Here is an 18,741-nt window from a genome sequence, read left to right as displayed (position 1 = left end):
TCATAACTGTGATTATATCTGTACTTGTCTAGGGCTAAGCACCAAACCCATGGGCTGTCCCCTGAGGTTTGGAAAGATCTCTTCTCTCCCATCTGAGATGGTGTTCAGGTCCCATGACTGAGGTGTACAAAAAAAAGCAAAGACACTGAAAGTTTCTGTTTTTAAAGTAGCAGGCCTTTGGTTTTTATATATAATCTTTCACTACTGTGACTACTCCCTATATAAAAAAATAACAAACTAAATTTCCACCATCTCATTAGAATGGAAGAAAAACCCATATAGGTACAAGTGTTTGTGTAGCAAATTCTCTAACACTTATTTTACAGATAAGACCAAAAGTTTTTGTAAAAAGCAAACGTTTTTGGCCTAATCTCACTGGTAAAATAAGTGTTAGAGAATCAGTGGTTTTCTATTTTTATTTTTAGCAATAGAATCCTTTTCTCTAATGAAGCTGTAGGCAGAACCCCAGAGAAATGAGATTGCTTTGGTTTTAAGTGGAGAGTCCACCTTGAGCTTTAACTGCTTGGCCACAGTTCTCCTTTCCCAGCCTCACTCTCGCCCTCTCCCGGTTGTCAAGGAATTGGCAATTCCTGGGTTAGTCTCCTCAGACTCTGTACCTAGAACTGTGGTTTTCAGTTAGAGATTCATATAGGGTTGCTGTGAAAACAGTTTTGTTACTTAAAAAGATAGACTTTCATAATCCAGACCAGTGCTATTAAGGTGATATTCAGACTGGTGTGTTACTGGTCCTTGAGCAGATAGAGACAGAAATTGAGAGTAAGAATTTAGAAATATTTACAGCACTTCAGTATTGCCATGACAGCGTGGGCACATCACCAGTGGAATGGTCTCACTGAACAGGATTTGAACCAAAAGTATCAGTCCATAAAAGATTGGAAATTAAAAAGAATTCTTCATTACAGATAGTTTCAGAAGCACAGCGATGAATATTTTCTTATATAGAACTCTTAAGTTTCCCCCAATGACTGAATAATTCCTGAATGTGCTCAGGATTATTACAACATCACAAATGCTCATCAGTTGATTTTATTTATAAAAGAGCTTTATGAGCGATTTGTTGACCTAAAAGAGTAATGACACAGGTTTCTTTAAAAATAATCCTTTTATCCTTTCATCCATTTATTAGGCATTGCATTCAATAAATATTTTTTGCCGACCATTCGCCATTCTGTGGTGAATAATGGAAGCCCAATTCCTGGCCTTCTGTGGTAATTAGGCAATTGTAACATCAAAACCTCCCAGAGCAAACTATATATTTGATATTGGAATTTCCTGATTATTGCATAATAATAATAATCATATGTGGGGAGTATAGGCTGCTCTGGGGGCATCGAGAAGGAGCACCAGACTTGGGATGTCAGAGGAGGTTGTAAACCTTAAAATAAGTAACTGTTAAAAGCAAATAACCCACAAAATAAATCACTCCTTACAGATTGTGATACCTATTTTTTGAGGGCTTATACCATGCTTACACTGTGTCATGCACTATGTGCTCTTCTATGTGTCAGGGACATATTTGTGGATGAAACAGACACAGTCCCTGCCATAGGAGGCTTATAAGCTAGTTCAAGGAAATCAATAAACGGACAAGAGGATTTCCAATGTTGATGAACTCCAGAAGGAAAGAAAACAGGGTGCTGTGGTAAGTATGAGTATGTGGGGGTGAATATGTCGCAGAGATTCATCAGAGGAGCCCCCACTTAGGAGAGTGCATCTGACCTGAAACCCAAAGGATATGGAGAAGCCAGCGTGAGATTATGGGAAAAGAACAGCAAGCAGGCAGAAAGTGCCAAGGCTTTAAGGCAAGAATATAGTTGGCATGTTCATGGGTACAAGTGGTCTTAGTCTGTTTTGTGCTGCTATGATAGAATACTACAGACTGGGGTATTTATTTATTCGTTTCTTTTTAAGAGACAGGATCTTGTGCTGTTGCTCAGGCTGGAATGCAGTAACACCATGAGGGCCCACTGCAGTCTCAACATCCTGGGCTCAAGCAATCCTCCTGCCTCAGCTTCTTGAAGCTTGCACTACAGGTACACACCACTACACTTGGCTTATTTTTACGTTTTTTGTAGAGATGGAGTCTTGGTATGTTGTCCAGGGTGGTTTCAAACTCTTGACCTTCAAGCAATCCTCCTGCTTCAGCCTCCCAAGGTGTTAGGAATACAGGTGTGAGCCATCATGCCTGGCAGACTAGGTAATTTATAAAGAACAGTTCTGGAGGCTGGGAAGTCCAAGATCAAGGTGCTAGTAGGCTTGGTGTCTGGTAAGTGTCCAGTCCCTCCTTCCAATATGGCACCTTGAACACTGCTTTCTCTGGAAGGGAGTCATACTTTTTCTTACATGGCAGAAGAGCAAAGAGAGAGAACTCATTCCTGAAAGCCCTTTGTAAAATGCACTAAACTCACTCATGAGGACAGAGTCATGACTCAATTATCTCTCAAAGGTCCTACCTCTAAATTAATACTGTTTTAGTGGCAATTAAATTTCAACATGAATTTTGGAGAGGATAGACATTCAAACCATAGCAGTTGGCATGTTTTTGGGTTCATGTTTCTCTCTAGAAAGCCAACATGGCTGAACTGGAGGAAGCAAGAGGGAGAGGGGAGGAGGCAAGCTGAGTGCAGTGAAAGTCATGGTTGGAAGCCAAGTCCAATAGCAGGCCACAGGAAGGTTGTAAGCCACAGAGTGGTGTGGTCTGATTTACATTTTAAAGCGTTCCCTGGGGATGTAGAGGAGCAAGGGTGGAAGCAGAGAGACTGTTGAGGGGGTCGTGGCAGTCATCCAGGCAGAGAAGATGGTGGCTTGGAGTAGGGTGATAGCAGTAGGAGTGGAAAGAAGGGAAAGCTAACTAGTTTTGCTGGTGGCTTGAATATGGGAGGTAGAGGAAAGAGAGGAGCCAAGAATGTCCCCTGAACTTTTGTCTAGAGCGCCAGTGTGGTACCAGGTACCAAGATGGGGAGCACTAGGGGCATTTGGTACTGGGGGTGGGGGTCAAGTTTATGGTATGTGAAATTTGGGATGCTCATTAGGCATCCATATGGTGACTTTGTGAATTTGGGAGGTCAGAATGGGGCTGAACATATAAATTTATAATTGCTGATGGTATGTAAAACCATGGGACTGCAAGAGATCCTTGGGAGAGGGGGCAGATAGAGAAGGGAAGAGGACCAAGGACTGAGCTGCTAGGACACGAGATCATACCAACATCTGGCGAGGTCAAGCAAAGAAAGAGAGAAATTCAACTCAGTAGTTGGAAACTAATGCAGTAGGCGCTGCTTAGTTTGTATCCATAGCAAAGATACTTTACCTTCATTATCCACAGCTCTTCCACATGCAGTCGGTGATTGTAGTGGATATATGTGGGCACTCTACCCGGAGCCTCCCCCATTCCTTGGGACTGTGTATCCAGGTATTGGCGTCAGTGTTCTGCTTTAACAGCTAGATTCTCTATGTCTTTTTTAGAGGACTGCCTCTAAGTGACTTGGAGTCACTACCACAAGAGAGGAGTGCCTGGGGAGTTATGACTGAAGGCTACAGGAATATGAGAGCCAGGCTTTCACTTCTCTCAGTTTAGACAACTCTGAGTACTAATCTACACTGCAGCATTCCTCCATGGACTTAGACTGAAGCTACCCTCCGGAGAGCTTTTGCGTTAGCACCCTTGCCTGACCTCTATTGGGAATGCTTTCTTAATACATTGTCTGCCTTTGGGCAACTTGACTTAACATATGAACTGCCCTTCCTTCCCCCATCTCCCATTTTGTTTTATAGTATAGACATTAGTATAATGTAATCATTTTTGTTAATTTAAAATGGGATTAGGTTAAATATTTTAAAGCATTCCCAACTTCTCAAAGCTTTTTTTTTTCAGAATATCTCCATTTGAGCAGCCGTTAAATGGAAAGGATTTTGTTTTTTATCCTAAAGGCAATTGTCTGTTTTTGCTGATACTGGTGAATTTGTTTACTGTTTAATTAAGTGAAAGATTTCCAAAGAGTCGTCTATATTCAGCCTTCCAGCTCGTAGAGTACGTGCTGATCTCAAACAGATATAACGATTAGATCATTATTTCCTGTTCACACACTTGGTCAATACAATTACGGAAATTAAGCAAGAGATTAAGACAGGGTGTTGAGCGAGTTTGATAGTGGTAAATGCGATCCCATTCTAGCAGAAGCAGCCTGTGAGCTTTTCTATAGGCTCTCCCGTGCTTGTCATTGTGGCTTCGATTTTTGCTTCTAAAACAGTCTGTAGCTATAGTTTGAGCAGGAATTTGAAGCCAACAGCAGGACAATGTGGCTATGTAGAGTTTTTCTTCTGTCTTTGAGGGAAGAGTAAAGTTAGATTCTATTTATTTTGAATGGATTTCCATTTATTTTAGAACTTACTGGACATTTTTATATTTGCATATTAAAAACACTTGGGTCTTTTGCTTTTAAACACTAAGATCCTCCATTCTTTTTACCTCCCCTTCTCTCTCTTCTCCCTTCTCTTCCTTTCTTTTAGAGTAAAAATAGATGCTAAATCTCTACCTGAACACCTCACAAACATGTTTCAAAGTTTGTGAGTGGGTTTTTGTTTGTTTTTTTGCTTGTGTTGGAAACGCATACCTGTAATAGCTTCCTTAACCTTTTAGCAGTTTTCAGTCTGAGAGTGGGCATAGAAAAGGGTCAATAAATATTTGTTCAATGAAAGAGGTGGTGTTATATCCTAGGTGCAATCCTAAAGTGTTAATATTGGACCTTTTATTGTTGTGCTCCTGTGCTGAGAGACTTGGTCTCTGGCTCTTAATTGTAGCCCAATTATTTGTCAAAAATATGACAAATATAATAGGAAAATCATTTTTAAATCCTTAAATTGTCTTTGAGCATTTCACAAAATTAAATTTCACTAGATTCAGTGGAAGTGACATGCCCATTGGTACATTCCTTTTGCCTCTAAATACTTCTGAAACACTTGGATTTTGACCATAGATTTCACAATACATTGAAGCGTGCTATTATAAGACAATAATGCATACTTTTTCGTGCCTGAACAACACATTGAAGTCAAACGGTGGCATTGAAGCCTAGTTGGAAAATTTTACATCCAGTCAAATTAAACCCATAGTACACACTTAATTTTGTATTTGTTATGTAATTGAAAATATGGGCATCTTCAACTTTCTATTTCTATTCTGAAAACTAAAATAATTGCATTAGAAATTGATTAAGAAAAATAAAAGCAAACCAATTGTTCTTTGTCTATTGACATACCCATACTTATCTTCTGAGTGAGGGTAAAGCATGCCCTAAATGTTCCCAATGTCCTTTGAATGATAAATAGTAAATGGTATTCATGTTAACACGTTTATTATTGTATTAGAACTGAATCTAGGTTTTCCACGTTTAAATAGATGTTATAAGTGGGTTTTGTCTGTATTAACTGAGAAAATTTTGGTGCATACAACCCAACTAAAATTTTCCCTCTGGTTTAATCTGAAAGGAATGCGATGTTAATTCTGGGGCGTTGATGTTTTACAATGCCTGATCAAGACAAAAAGGTGAAGACCACAGAAAAATCAACTGATAAAAAGCAGCAAGAAATCACCACCAGGTAACTCCCTACTGAGCGTTTGCTAATTATTAACTCAGGCAGTGGTTACTGAACAGATTTAATGGCTTTTTGAGAAACAGAGAAGACTCTTGACAACTACTATTCAGTTATAGTGTTTACTGAAACGTTTGGTCATTTCTAGCGTTCTAAAGAAAATGTTTAGTGTGTGTATACGTTCCAGTTGACAAAAGCAGGCCTCCAAGTGGCAATGCCATCAGTGGGTAACATGATCTTGTTCACCTGGAGCCTTCTGTGGGTTCACATTGTGTTATTCTTTCTCCTAGGGACTATTCAGATCTCAAAAGACTTCGGTGCCTTTTGAACGTCCAATCAAGCAAACAACAGGTAGTGTTTACAAAGAAGGTTCATGTGGTAATAAAAGAAAACTCATATGTTTCCAAAGGACTCCATTTAACATCTCTATGAACGATATGTCTGCTTTTCTTTGCTCATTCACATTTTTGCTCTTTCTTCATCTGGCTGTTTCTCTGACACCTGATACAGGCTCTGCCAAGACTTGGCATCTACATTCTTCTCTCAGGCCAGGCCCTGCTTTAGCCTATGCTTGTCACCCTGTGTCCTACTTAGCAAACCCTTTCCTCTTTGGTCTGTAAACAGACTGCATACTCTTTTACTGAATGGCCAACATTTGGCTTTCCAAGCTTGAGGGAAACTGTTTTTTTCAAAGCACTTTCTACCACATTTTTCTCCTCCTCCTCCCTCACTCTTCCCAGTCTTGCCCCCTTGCTACAGTACCATTCTTGAGGCTTGCTGCACAATGTACCTCACCAAAAAGAGGGGCAAGGAGTGAATTTTGACTATTTTTATAGTAGCATTGTAATGTTTTTATTAGAGAAAAAGTGGTACTTCTGCTTGAATTTGTCTCCAAACTTTTCATTTTTGTTTTGCACCTGTGAGACTTTGGAAAATCATGAGATTAGAGGCCATCCAGGGAGGCTTGGGGAACAACATAGCAATGCTAATAATAATGAAAATAGCAGACACGTATTTAGCACCTTAACTCATAAATGACAGGGATGGGACCTGAACCCTGGTGGTTTGGCTCTAAAGTCTACATTGTTCTTGCTTAAGTAAATTTGTTTAAGAGCTCATGTGTTTGGTAATCCAACCCTGATGATTTTTGTTATATCGACCACATTTACACGAGAACGACAGCATTTTTATCTGTTTATACTGGAAAATTATTTGATGGCATATAAAAGCCAAATCATGATAGTTTATATTTAGGGAACACTTTCTATGTGCCCACTGCTTTACCTGCATTACCCTGCTTAATAATTACAACTCCCATTTTTACAGATGAGGAAACAGGCACGAAGAAATCAAGTGACTTTCCCAAGATCATATAGCCTCCTAATTGGTGAAGTCTAGTTCTGAACCCAGATACCCCATCTTTGCTGTGTATGCTTCTAACTACTGAGATACCTGTTAAATGACTTGCAAAATTAAGTCCCTCCTTTCTTAAAAGAGGCAAGCAAGATGGCTAGGCATACAGTTTTGAGTGTAGTGCCCATTCTTTCCCACTGTATGTCCTGTGATGTAAACATAATATCAAAGACTTCTACTTTTTGCTTTTACTATTTCCTTCTCCTAAATTTCTTTCTTATAAAATCTCACCCATTTCCAAGACCCAACTCTAATGATACTACCTCCTTGTAGCTTCCATTCTAGAGGTGATCTCTGTCTTCCCAAGGCTCCTTCTTTTAATGCTGTAGCATTATTTTCTCCTGTGCTTTGGAAACTCTTGTTTACATGTCTTATTTCCTGACAGATCATGTATGTCCTAATGCCAGCAACTTTGACTTTTGCCTCTCATTCACTCTATATGATGAGTTCTTGGCCAGATTTTGCTAAATCGAATTGTGACTTGAGAATTGGGTCACCACATGAGTATGTATAACCTCCTGACCAGGGCAAACAAAAACATAAACAAAAAGCAATGTGTTTTTTCTGGCTCTAATTTTCCAACTTTGAAGTTTATGCTGACTAGATCTCTTGTATGCCCTTTCAACACTGCTTGCTTGATAACACCTGGCAGGCTTAAAGTTAATTTAGTGATTTTTTTCCCCCTTTAACCAATTTTCAAATTTGCAATCTGTTGTGGGACAACTTTACATGGTGTATATTTTTGTAAAATCTTTTTTTTTTTTTTTTTTTTTTTTGAGACGGAGTCTGGCTCTGTCGCCCAGGCTGGAGTGCAGTGGCTGGATCTCAGCTCACTGCAAGCTCCGCCTCCCGGGTTTACGCCATTCTCCTGCCTCAGCCTCCCGAGTAGCTGGGACTACAGGCGCCGCCACCACGCCCGGCTAGTTTTTTGTATTTTTAGTAGAGACGGGGTTTCACTGTGTTAGCCAGGATGGTCTCGATCTCCTGACCTCGTGATCCGCCCGTCTCGGCCTCCCAAAGTGCTGGGATTACAGGCTTGAGCCACCGCGCCCGGCCGTAAAATCTTTTACATGTACAAAAATGTATATTTGTAATACTTGAGTTATTCAGAAAGTAGATAGTGCTAAAAAAATAAAAATACTGTCAATTAAATGAAGGTCCTTAGGTTTACAAAATTAATGCCTAATTGTGTTTATAAAAGTTTCATTGATTTGTAATTTTGAAATAAGAAATGTTACCCCTGTTCTCCTTTTGGTAAAATACGTGGAGACATTTATAGGAGAGGGAAGACACTGGAGAAAATAACTCAAGTTACAGTTATTTATACTTTGCTTATTCCAGAAAGGGCCATTAGGAGCTTATAAAGAGACAGAAAGTATGATAGGTTGTCATACATTAAAACCAGGGCGCAAAATAAGAGAAAAACAAGGGTTGGGAGCAAACTAGAGGTGGGGTCAAGCAGAAATGCTCAACAAAATATACACGTGGGCAACATATTTGGCTCTGAGATTTTCAGTACTCAATTTGAAAAGTGAAACCTGTGATTAAGGCCCACTCAGCTGCATTTCTGCCCTAACAAGTTGTGGCCTGTTTTTTGCAAATGAACCAGGCTGGCCAAATTCAAGTTACAGAGGAAATCTACCTTGTGGGTAGAGAGTGCAGAGAACTGAATGCCCGTCCTCTGAATCTCTAACGAGCCAGGCTGCTTCCACCATTGGTCCATTGTGTTCCAGTGTTCTACCTTTGTTCTTTGTCCTGACCTACACTCTGTGTATCTCTGCATATCTCTAGGACAGTCTCATAATGCGACAGAACTGGAGACAGAGACACACAGAGGCAGAAACGCCTCCTTCAAGATAAGCAGGGTTAGAATAATCATAATCCAGGAAAACCCAATAACTCAAGAAAAAGAACTGCCCCAGGATTGCTGAGGCAAAGTGAAACTACAACGCTGATTGGAGATGTCACTAGAGGTTTTCACAAATCTTGAAGCAACCTGCTAAGATCTGGAATTCAGATTCTTTTCTTCCTCCACATTTAGAGCCATAGGAAGCTACGGAATTTATTTGCAATTTAAAAAAAAAGATGGAATAAAGAAAAAAATTAATGTGTTGTGGGCTTATTAATTATCTTGAAATGAAGGAGGTTTCGATAGATGCTGTAGAAAGAAAACATATACGGCATGGTGGTGGTGGTGATGTTTTGAGAGAGCGGGAGTAGGGACAGATAATTATGGCATGAGGCAAGACACCATCCTGGTTGAATGGTGCATACAGCGAGGATATAGCTTTTGAGGAATAGGAAGCCAATTTTAGCTTGAATGACAGGGAAGGAGGTGGTTCTTAAAAAATAGGCTGGTTTTTCCATTGGTGGAATTGATGAAAAGGGTATTCTAGGTTAAGTGAGTAAAATAATCAAATATCCGAAGGAAGGAAAATGACAAGCATTTAAGTAAAAGAGTGACTACACATTTCTATTGGATAAATAAAGCTGGAAGACACCGTGCAGTGTCTGAAAGCCCATCTATGAGTTTTGGACTTGATTCCATAAGCAACAGAGAACGTTGAAGTTTGCAAGCAGAAGTGACATGACATTCTTGACATTCTGGTTCATGGACTGCAAGCCCCTCCCATGACCCATGGGACTGTAAGCTCCTTGAAGACAGAGGCCATGACTGTTCTGCTTACTGTATATATACAGTGTCTCACACAATGTCTGGTATATGATGTGTCTGCAACACATACACTGAATTAATGGATGAACTTATCTGGAGGTGGTTTAGCAGAGGAATTAGTTTGGTGAAGAGACTGGGAACAAAGTGAGCATTCGTTCCACAGCTTCACATTTGAATACCTACAATATGCCCAGCTCTGTGAGAAGTGCTAAGAACACAAAGATTAATAGATGTGATGCTGCCCTCAGGGTGGCCAAATTCAAGGGGAAAGGATGTTGTGTAAGCTATACATTCTACGAGCCTGAGATGTTTTGAAAGAGAGGTAAGCGTGGTATTGCCACCAGGCAAGGAGCGAACACCTCTATCCAGGAAGGCTTGGGCAAGTGCTTGCCGGGAGGGTAAGTCACGCCCTCACCCAAGCTCAGGAGTAACAGGCTGCAGATGCCCAGGTGTGGAAAGACCAGACACACAGAAGATAGACGAATTGGGGACCCAAGAGAAAAGGCTCTGGGTTTTGAACTGGATTCTGAATGTACATTTCTTTCGTATGAAGTGCTACTTGCTTCACGGTGCCTACTATTAAGTTCCTGGTCTTTGCAACTATTGATGCCAAATCCATCTCTCCACCCATTCTCCATGAGTTGATTTCTGATACAGGCCGCCCGCTCTGCTGCAAAGGGAATGGCGGCAAGCTGCGGCAGCTTTCCACTCCTCCCTTGGAGTCACCTGGGCCTGCTTTCTCTGTGCTGGCTAATTTGTCTCTTGCAAACTTTTCTAGGAGTTGTGCTAATGGTAAGGGGGTTTAGAATCTCTTGGGCCTGGAAAACCTCCTCCTTTTTTTGCCGTGTATCATGATATTTTGGGTATAACATGGGAAAATTTGCTCGTGCTGTTACTTCATGTTAGATATCATTTGGATTAATAGTTCATATTCAGAAATCACCTAATTTGTAATGACAAATTTTATTCATTTAGCAAAATTCATCTGTATAATAGGAATAATTATGAGGATTGAAAGAGTATGTACAAAGCAATTAGAACTATGCTTGACACATAGCAAGTGTTTTATAAATTACTGTTTATAATTACTCATGCAATTTTCATAACTCTTGTGTTATATACTATTATTATTTCCATTTTAATGATACAGAAACTGATGCACAGAGAGATTGAGTAAATTTTCTAAGATTATGCAGCTAGTTAATGGGAGATTTAAACTCATAGAATCTGGCCAGGGAATTTGTTCTCTTAACCACTAAGCATTGCTGGCTTAGCCTATTGTCTTTTGGTGGTTGTAGATTGGCTGACTGAATTGAGATAGAAAAGTAGTTTTATAGGATGGAAGATTTATTATTAACACTTTGAAAATTTGACTGTGGCTGGCATATGGTAAAAAAGGATTTTAGTTTTGTTAACTATTAAACAATGTCTTTATTATAATCCATTTTTCTGTAAGCTGACCTTATAAAAAGTCAGGCATATTCACTTTGAATAAAGAAGTGATTTTTTTTGTTGTTTTTATTTTTTGAGACAGAGTTTCACTTTTGTTGCCCAGGCTGGAGTGCAATGGCGCGATCTTGGCTCATTGCAACCTCTGCCTCCTGGGTTCAAGTGATTCTCCTGCCTCAGTCTCTCGAGTAGCTGGGATTACAGGCATGTGCCACCATACCTCGCTAATTTAGTATTTTTAGTAGAGGCAGGGTTTCTCCATGTTGGTCAGGCTGGTCTTGAACTCTTGACCTTGGTGATCCACCTGCCTCGGCCTCCCAAAGTGCTGGGATTACAGGTGTGAGCCACTACGTCTGGCCGGAAATGATGTCTTCATGCTGATTTACATTAAATACTTCAATGAAATAAGACAACAAGTGTAACATATTATAACTTTGGTAATATATGGAATATATATGGAATTATTTACTGAAAAATGATTTTTTTGTTATGTTATACTCTGCTTGCCTCATCTGTAATAATTTAGCTAATTATAGAACATCCTTCATTTGTACTTTGGAAAAAACAGGATATTTGTCTATACCATGCTCAACTTAATTGTGGTATCAGAAAAAAATCTCAGGGTTATCCCAATTATAGACAAATATTGGTAAGTGAAAATATTTGAATACTGACAACCTGACAATTTATTATTGCAAGTGGAAGCATAGTCAAGGTGTTGTAGTTAAATTTTTACTTATGGTAAATTTGGTAATATATTTTAATGTATTTTATAAATATGATTGAGTAATCAGGATGTTCAGATTGATTAAAAGTGATAGAATCTTCTTTATTGTTATATCCTTAACACCAGGAAAATAGTGTGTACACCTGGTAAATATTGAAGAATGAATGAATGTATGATGACTCATTCTCAATTTGGGCACCCTGCTCTATATCAGAGTGTTCTACCTGGATCCAGGAGCTGTCTAGTCAGCTTGCACGTTTGAATCACATGAGAAACTTCAAAACCTCCTGATGCCCAGGTGTCACCCCACACCCATATCTGTTTTAGGTGCTGGGGTAATAGCACTGAACAAAAACAGGCAAGTTCCTGCTTGTGTTGAGGTGACATTACAATCAAGGAAGACTAAAAGTACATAAATAACTGTCAGATATGATAAGTGGTGTTACAAGCTTTGAAGAAAAATAAAACAGTGTAAGGTAGATGTTCAAGTCAAAGATACTTGATTTGAATCTTGGAAAACCCTTACATTTGAAAGGGTTGTTATCTTAATTATTGGCCTGAAAAAAACTCATTCTCCTCATCCTCCCCATATTTTGTTACTTTCTTTATCCCGTGTTGAATTGTGATCCTCATGTACTCTATGCTTCTATTTCTGTAGCTTCCAGCCATTAACTTCAATAGTGCCCAAAATAGCATGACGAAGTCTGAGCCCGCCATCAGGGCGGGTGGACACAGAGCTCGGGGTCAGTGGCATGAGTCCACAGAAGCTGTTGAACTTGAAAATTTTAGGTAAGAAATCCAGCATCTCCTTCGTCTTCAACAACTTATTCTACTTAGCTCACAGTTTTATTTAAGTTTATCCCAGGAGCTAAAATTAAAAACCCGCTTCAGTAGTTACCATAGAGATTCTTAATTTAATATTTTTAGTTAGTGCTTAAACCATTCCCAGAAATAATATGCAAATAACAGGTTTAATGGGTACAGGTGGAACTGACCTGGGAGATTTAGGACACTATGCTGACATGCGTTTGGCATTGCTCAACAAGGAAGTGGTTCCAGATTATTGACCTGGTTAGGCTTATCCCAATCTTTGTCTGTCTAGATCTTGCCAGTAATGAGACGGCATAAAAGGAGCCGTTGCTGTGAACAGATGTGGTGGTTAAAGTATGTGGTTGTCAAAACAACTGAGGTTTTCAGTTGAAGGGGTTGCGGCACACCTCCAACATTGAAAGTGTCAGGTAATGTTCATCTCTGTTGCCACGCAGACCCCTGCAAAGCTCCACATTCTTGTGGGCCACTCCCCTCTCGGGAGCTGGTTCTCTCAGTTTTACAGTGTGCTTGGGCCATTTGGCACTAAGTACCATGTAAATAGTGAGTGGCATGAAATATCAATATGAATATTCTAGAAGGATCATTTGTTTATTTGGCCTAGATTTTGTTTTTGTTTCCCTGTCATCTTATGACAATGAATTTAATAGTATGGGAAAGTTACATGACATTTCATGGGTTCATATTTTAGAAACATATTTTTAGTGAGGAGCACTTAACTACTTAAAAAATTGTCGTATGGTGAGTACCAGTGCCTGTGTACTAAGAAACCATTACAGCCTTCAGGTGACTAGGATGGGGACATGCTGTCCAATGGCATCTGAAAGACTCAGAAGGCAGAACATTACACATGGCAACATAAGGTTATACTCATTTCCTTTGAGGTTGTATGTTCATGGAATTCCAGCTTATTTGTCCTAGATCTTAAAATTAGTTTTATTTAATTACGTGCAAAAATATCATATTGTGTATTTGGTAGCAATGTGACCATTTTGTTTATTATCCCTTATCCTTTTCCAGTTTTAAAATAGAATGTTTTAGAGGTATTTTTAACCTCTTTGGTGAGCTATAAGATCAGCAAAAAGAAGCTGAAGCTGTAATATCTCAGAATTTTGTTAAACACACACACACAAACCATATAAACAATCAACAGTGACAGTCAACATGGCTGAAGGTGTATAAACTGTGTTTAATAAACTCTTCTTATCTAGAAGGATTTATAAATGATGACCACTGGTGTTGATAGTGAGATCAGCCAGTGGGATCGAGGGTATGTGGAAAAGTGGAGAGGGAATTCTTCTCTTCCTGTTACACAGCTGTCTAAATAATGTGCCCCAATCATTCTTTCTCTCCATTTACCCTTTTCTTCCTCCAACCAATTTTAGCTGTTAGTGTTTATAGGGAATAATTTAATGGATATGGTAAAAGGAAATACATACGCTTGACTATATTTTATTTTTAACCTTATAATTGAATTTCTAGTTCCTGTTTTAACAGTTGATATTTGCTTTTAGCAACATGTTAAATGCAAGTCTCCTTCAATATTTGCCTGAATCCTCATTAGTATACTGGTTAGTAATAAAAAAAAATTACCTGAATATAGATGATCTTTGTCTGCATTGGCAACTTTGAGACAGCCTGATCTCTATAACAAAATCCTTTTCTGTTTGTTTCGTCTCAGTATAAACTACAAGAATGAGAGAAATTTCAGCAAACATCCTCAGCATAAACTATTTCAGGAGATCTTTACCGCCTTGGTGAAAAATAGACTCATATGCAGGTAAGATTGTTCCTGGAAAACAGGCTTTTACTCAAGAGTGGCATATGTCATCTATCTTGTCTCTAGAACACGATTTGAAACATCTTCCAGGATTGAACATGTCATTAAAGGAGAGAAGGAAGCAAATGAGTAGGCATTACAGATGATCTTATTAAAATCACTGATGAGGTACTGAATTTAGCTGAATTTGATGACAGATAAGGAAAAATGGGAAAACACTCAAGTTATGTTTCCTTTATTTTCTTTGAGTTTGGATACTGAAGGAGGAGTTTATTGTGTGGGATCTTATGAAAGAGACACTGGACAGCACCACGGACAACATTCTCATGGTGCACTTTTGCAGTGATTTAATGACTGATTAAATGGACTGCGCAAGCCTTGACCTTGAGGAAAGAAAGGATGAGTCTGTAACAACCAGCCACAGCCTCATAAAGATGTTTCTTCTTTCTTTCTTTGCCTTGTTAACACGGGTGCAGTGTTGGGACTGTAGAGAAAGGATTAGTTAACAAGGCCTCTTGATTCTCTCTCACAAATATCAGCGGTTTTCAGGGAGCCATTGATTGTTGCTGGATTGCAGTCAGGTCTGAATTTTCTGTCCATTCTGAGCTGCTTCATAGAAAAACTGGGTATGCTGCTGCCAGATGGGAAGGAGGCTCCTAACAGTCTGTCACGATAGGGTCCTGTCTTTTGCTCTTTTCAGGAGGCCCATACTCTTCCCACATGCATCAGCTGAAAAATGCTATAAAGAATCTAAAGTCTTCCTTGTCACTTTGTGACTTGATTGAGATATGTGAATTCCATCCCAGTGAAAATGGAAAAACATTATTTCTATTGTGAAAAATAAAAATAGGAGTATTAATAATTTAATACCTTGATCAAAATAAAACTGACTTGGCCCAGTGCAATAGCTTATTTTAAGTAGAACAGCATTCTGATGGGTCCTCCATGATGAGTCAGTTACTCGATACATGCTTAATTGATGGCCTCATGTCTCCATCTTTTGGATGGGGTCATTTAGCATTATGTATTTAAGTATTGGACTTAAATGACTGTCCGATACATTAGTTTTCTTTAAAACAATACAGAATTGAGACTGCATCTGTCACGTCTTTGTACTTAATTTAAGCAGAGGATTATTAGACTGGCTCGGATGATACAAGAAGCCTAAAATCTTTACCAAGGTTATGTAATTGGGTCAGTGTTCAGTTCTCGATTACACACTTAAAGATTGTTCAAAGATTAATGAACACTGCAAATAACCTGAAGTTATGTATATATATATATTTCAACTGTTTTTTGCTTAGATTGAACAGAGTGAAACAATGGTAGTAGCAGAATCATTATGCATAAAACAGTATTAGGAAATAAAGTTTGTTTGTTGTTTTTTTTTTTTTAAAGCCAGCTCACATGGACTCTTCAAGGGATGCCCAGTAGACTATTTATTGGATCAATACTTTGGGGGAAGGCACTAGATGCAGAAATTGTTAGGGAAAATAACTGGGCACTGGTTGGCATCAACTAATTGAAAAAGATCTCAACAATTCTAAAGTTGAGAGATCTCTTTTCAGAGTGTTTTAAAATTCCTAGTAATTGAAGGGGCATCTTAGGCTGGATGAAGTTACTGGCTGGTAACAAGAGCAGTCCCTGGAAGTCTTCAAACTAGGAAGAGATAATTGTAGATCTCTTTGCTTTCATAGTACGAGATGGAATTTAGGAATGTCGAACACCAAGGGCGTCCTTTGATGTCATCCTGTGGCTGCTGACAGCTTGCTCTGTTCAGTTCTATTCTGAAAGCATTGGGTAAAAGATGGCTTAAATATAAAGGTTTTCCATTGTGCCTCACCCCATATAACCTTGCTAAAATAGCCGGGATCATCCGTCCTTTTTTTTCTTCCCCTCTAACTTTAGACTTATAGAAGAATTACACCTCAGGACCTTTTCTGATATGGCTTGTTATCCCTTTGTTTGCAAACATCAGATTTAGTGTTGGGTTGAAGGTTTAGATTCAATTTGATAAACAAACTGGTAAACATATACTGTATGTAAGGAAGGGATTAAGTAAGTGGTAAAGAAGGGTGAAATTTAAAAAATTAACAGGACATATGGTCCTTTTCTCCCTAGGAACTCAAATTCTACTCTGATCAGCAAGACAATTACCCAATAAAGGAAAATGTACTAAATATATACAATTTGTATTAACACAACTAACTAAAGGCTGCATGAGATTGGGGGTGGGTGGGAATTTGGGTCCTTGGTCCAATTATGGTTGTAGATAAGACTATAGATAAGACATTCAGCATGTTATGCTACTCAATTTTGCCCTGAAAAATATGACTTACTGGGAATTTAGTCTCATTTGTGAAGTGTGACCCCTTTCAACTCACTTCTCAATGCCTACCCAATTGGTGGTAATGTTGCTCTTGTATTTTACTCACCCCAACTCTAGCCTTTCCCTAAATCACACTTGTGGACACCTCCTTTCTGTGTTCTTTTCTATGATTTGTGATTACTCCCCCATTCTCAGAATGAAACTGCCAGATGGCATCTGAAACTGGAAAAGACTTGTTAATCCAGAGTCAGATAAGGTAACACTGCAAATACCTCACAGTAAATCTCAAAGGACAAGGGAAAGTGTCATCCCTGAGCATGGGGTTACTCCTAGTTACACAATGGTAACTAATCTTTTTAAAAAAATCCTTGTATAATAGTATTTATTTATAATATACTGCTATATAATATTTTACATATTTGTGGGGTACATGTGGTATTTTGTTACATACATAGAATGTGTGATGATCAAGTCAGGGTATTTGAGGTGCCCATCACGTTGAGGATTTGTCATTTATATGTGTTGAGAACTCTCTTCTAGCTACTTTGAAATAGACAATACGTTGTTGTTAATTATAGTCACACTACTCTGCTGTCAAATGATGGAACTCATACCTTTCATTTAACAATACATTTGTACCCGTTAACCTACCTCTTTATCCCCCCTTGCACTCACCCACCCTTCCTGGACTCTGGTATCTATTATTCTACTCTCTATCTTTATGAGACTGACTTTTTTTTAAGCTCCCATATATGAGTGAGATCACACAATATTTGTCTTTCTATACCTGGGTTATTTCACTTAACATAATGCCTTCCAGTTCCATCCATGTTGCTATAAATGATGTGATTTTTTCTCTTTTTTATGGCCAAATAATGTTTCATTTTGTGTGTGTACTACATTTAAAAAATTCATTTGTTTGTTGGTGGACACTAAGGTTGATTCCATATCTTTGCTTTTGTGAACAGTGCTGCAATAAACACATGAGTGCACGTATCCCTTTGTTATACTGATTTTTTTTTCTTTGGATAGATACCCAGTAGCAGAACTGCTGGATCATATGGTTCTATTTTTATTTTTTTGAGAAATCATCATAAAGTTCTCCACAGCAGTTGCACTAATTTGCATTCCCACAAACAGTGTATGAGTTCGCTCTTCTCCACATCCTCATCTGTTAGTTTTTTGTCTTTTAATCATAGCTATTCTAAGTGGGGTAAGATGATATCTCATTGTAATTTTGATATGCATTTCTCTGATGATTAGTGATGTTGAACTTTTCTTCATGTACTTGTTGGCTATTTGTATGTCTTCTTTTGAGAGTTGTCAATTCATGTCCTTTGCCCACTTATTTTATTTTATTTTACTTTAAGTTCTAGTATACATGTTCAGAAAGTGCAGGTTTGTTACATAGGTATAAATGTGCCATAGTGGTTTGCTGCACTTATCCACCTATCATCTAGGTTTTAAGCCCCACATGCATTAGGTGTTTGTCCTAATGCTCTCCCTCCTTTTGCCACCCACCCCCAATAGGCCCCAGTGGGTGATGTTCCCCTCCCTGTGTCCATGTGTTCTCATTGTTCAACTTCCACGTATGAGTGAGAACATGCGGTGTTTGTTTTTCTGTTCCTGTGTTAGTTTGCTGAGAACGATGGCTTCCAGCTTCATCTATGTCTCTGCAAAGAACATGAACTCATTCTTTTTTATGGCTGCATAGTATTCCATGGTGTATATGTGCCACATCATCTTTATGCAGTCTATCATTGATAAGCATTTGGGTTGGTTCCAAGGCTTTGCTATTGAATATAGTGCTGCAATAAACATATGTGTGCATGTGTATTTATAGTAGCATGATATATAATCCTTTGGGTATATAGCCAGTAATGGGATTGCTGGTTCAAATGGTATATCTGGTTCTAGATCCTTGATGA

General features: G+C 38.8%; 1 protein-coding gene across 9 annotated transcripts in view; it reads left to right on the top strand.

Annotated features, from left to right (window-relative positions):
- Positions 1 to 18,741, top strand: part of NEK10 (NIMA related kinase 10) — a 266,215-nt gene that overhangs the window by 13,868 nt on the left and 233,606 nt on the right. For 5 of the 9 annotated variants that reach the window (XM_038002934.2, XM_038002935.2, XM_038002933.2 and 2 more), the window contains exons 2-6: positions 1,933 to 2,054; positions 5,509 to 5,619; positions 5,904 to 5,964; positions 12,535 to 12,665; positions 14,386 to 14,484. In XM_038002934.2, coding sequence (XP_037858862.2) covers positions 5,546 to 5,619; positions 5,904 to 5,964; positions 12,535 to 12,665; positions 14,386 to 14,484 — 365 coding nt within the window. In that variant the 5' untranslated portion in view covers positions 1,933 to 2,054; positions 5,509 to 5,545. The other 4 variants (XM_073023648.1, XM_073023647.1, XM_073023649.1 and 1 more) reach the window with 2 other exon arrangements.

This window comes from Chlorocebus sabaeus, chromosome 15, assembly GCF_047675955.1.
Source record: "Chlorocebus sabaeus isolate Y175 chromosome 15, mChlSab1.0.hap1, whole genome shotgun sequence".
In the NCBI taxonomy this organism is placed as follows: Eukaryota; Metazoa; Chordata; class Mammalia; order Primates; family Cercopithecidae; genus Chlorocebus; species Chlorocebus sabaeus.
The sequence above is the reverse complement of the archived record's forward strand: the minus strand, read 5'-3'. Positions and strand labels throughout refer to the sequence as shown.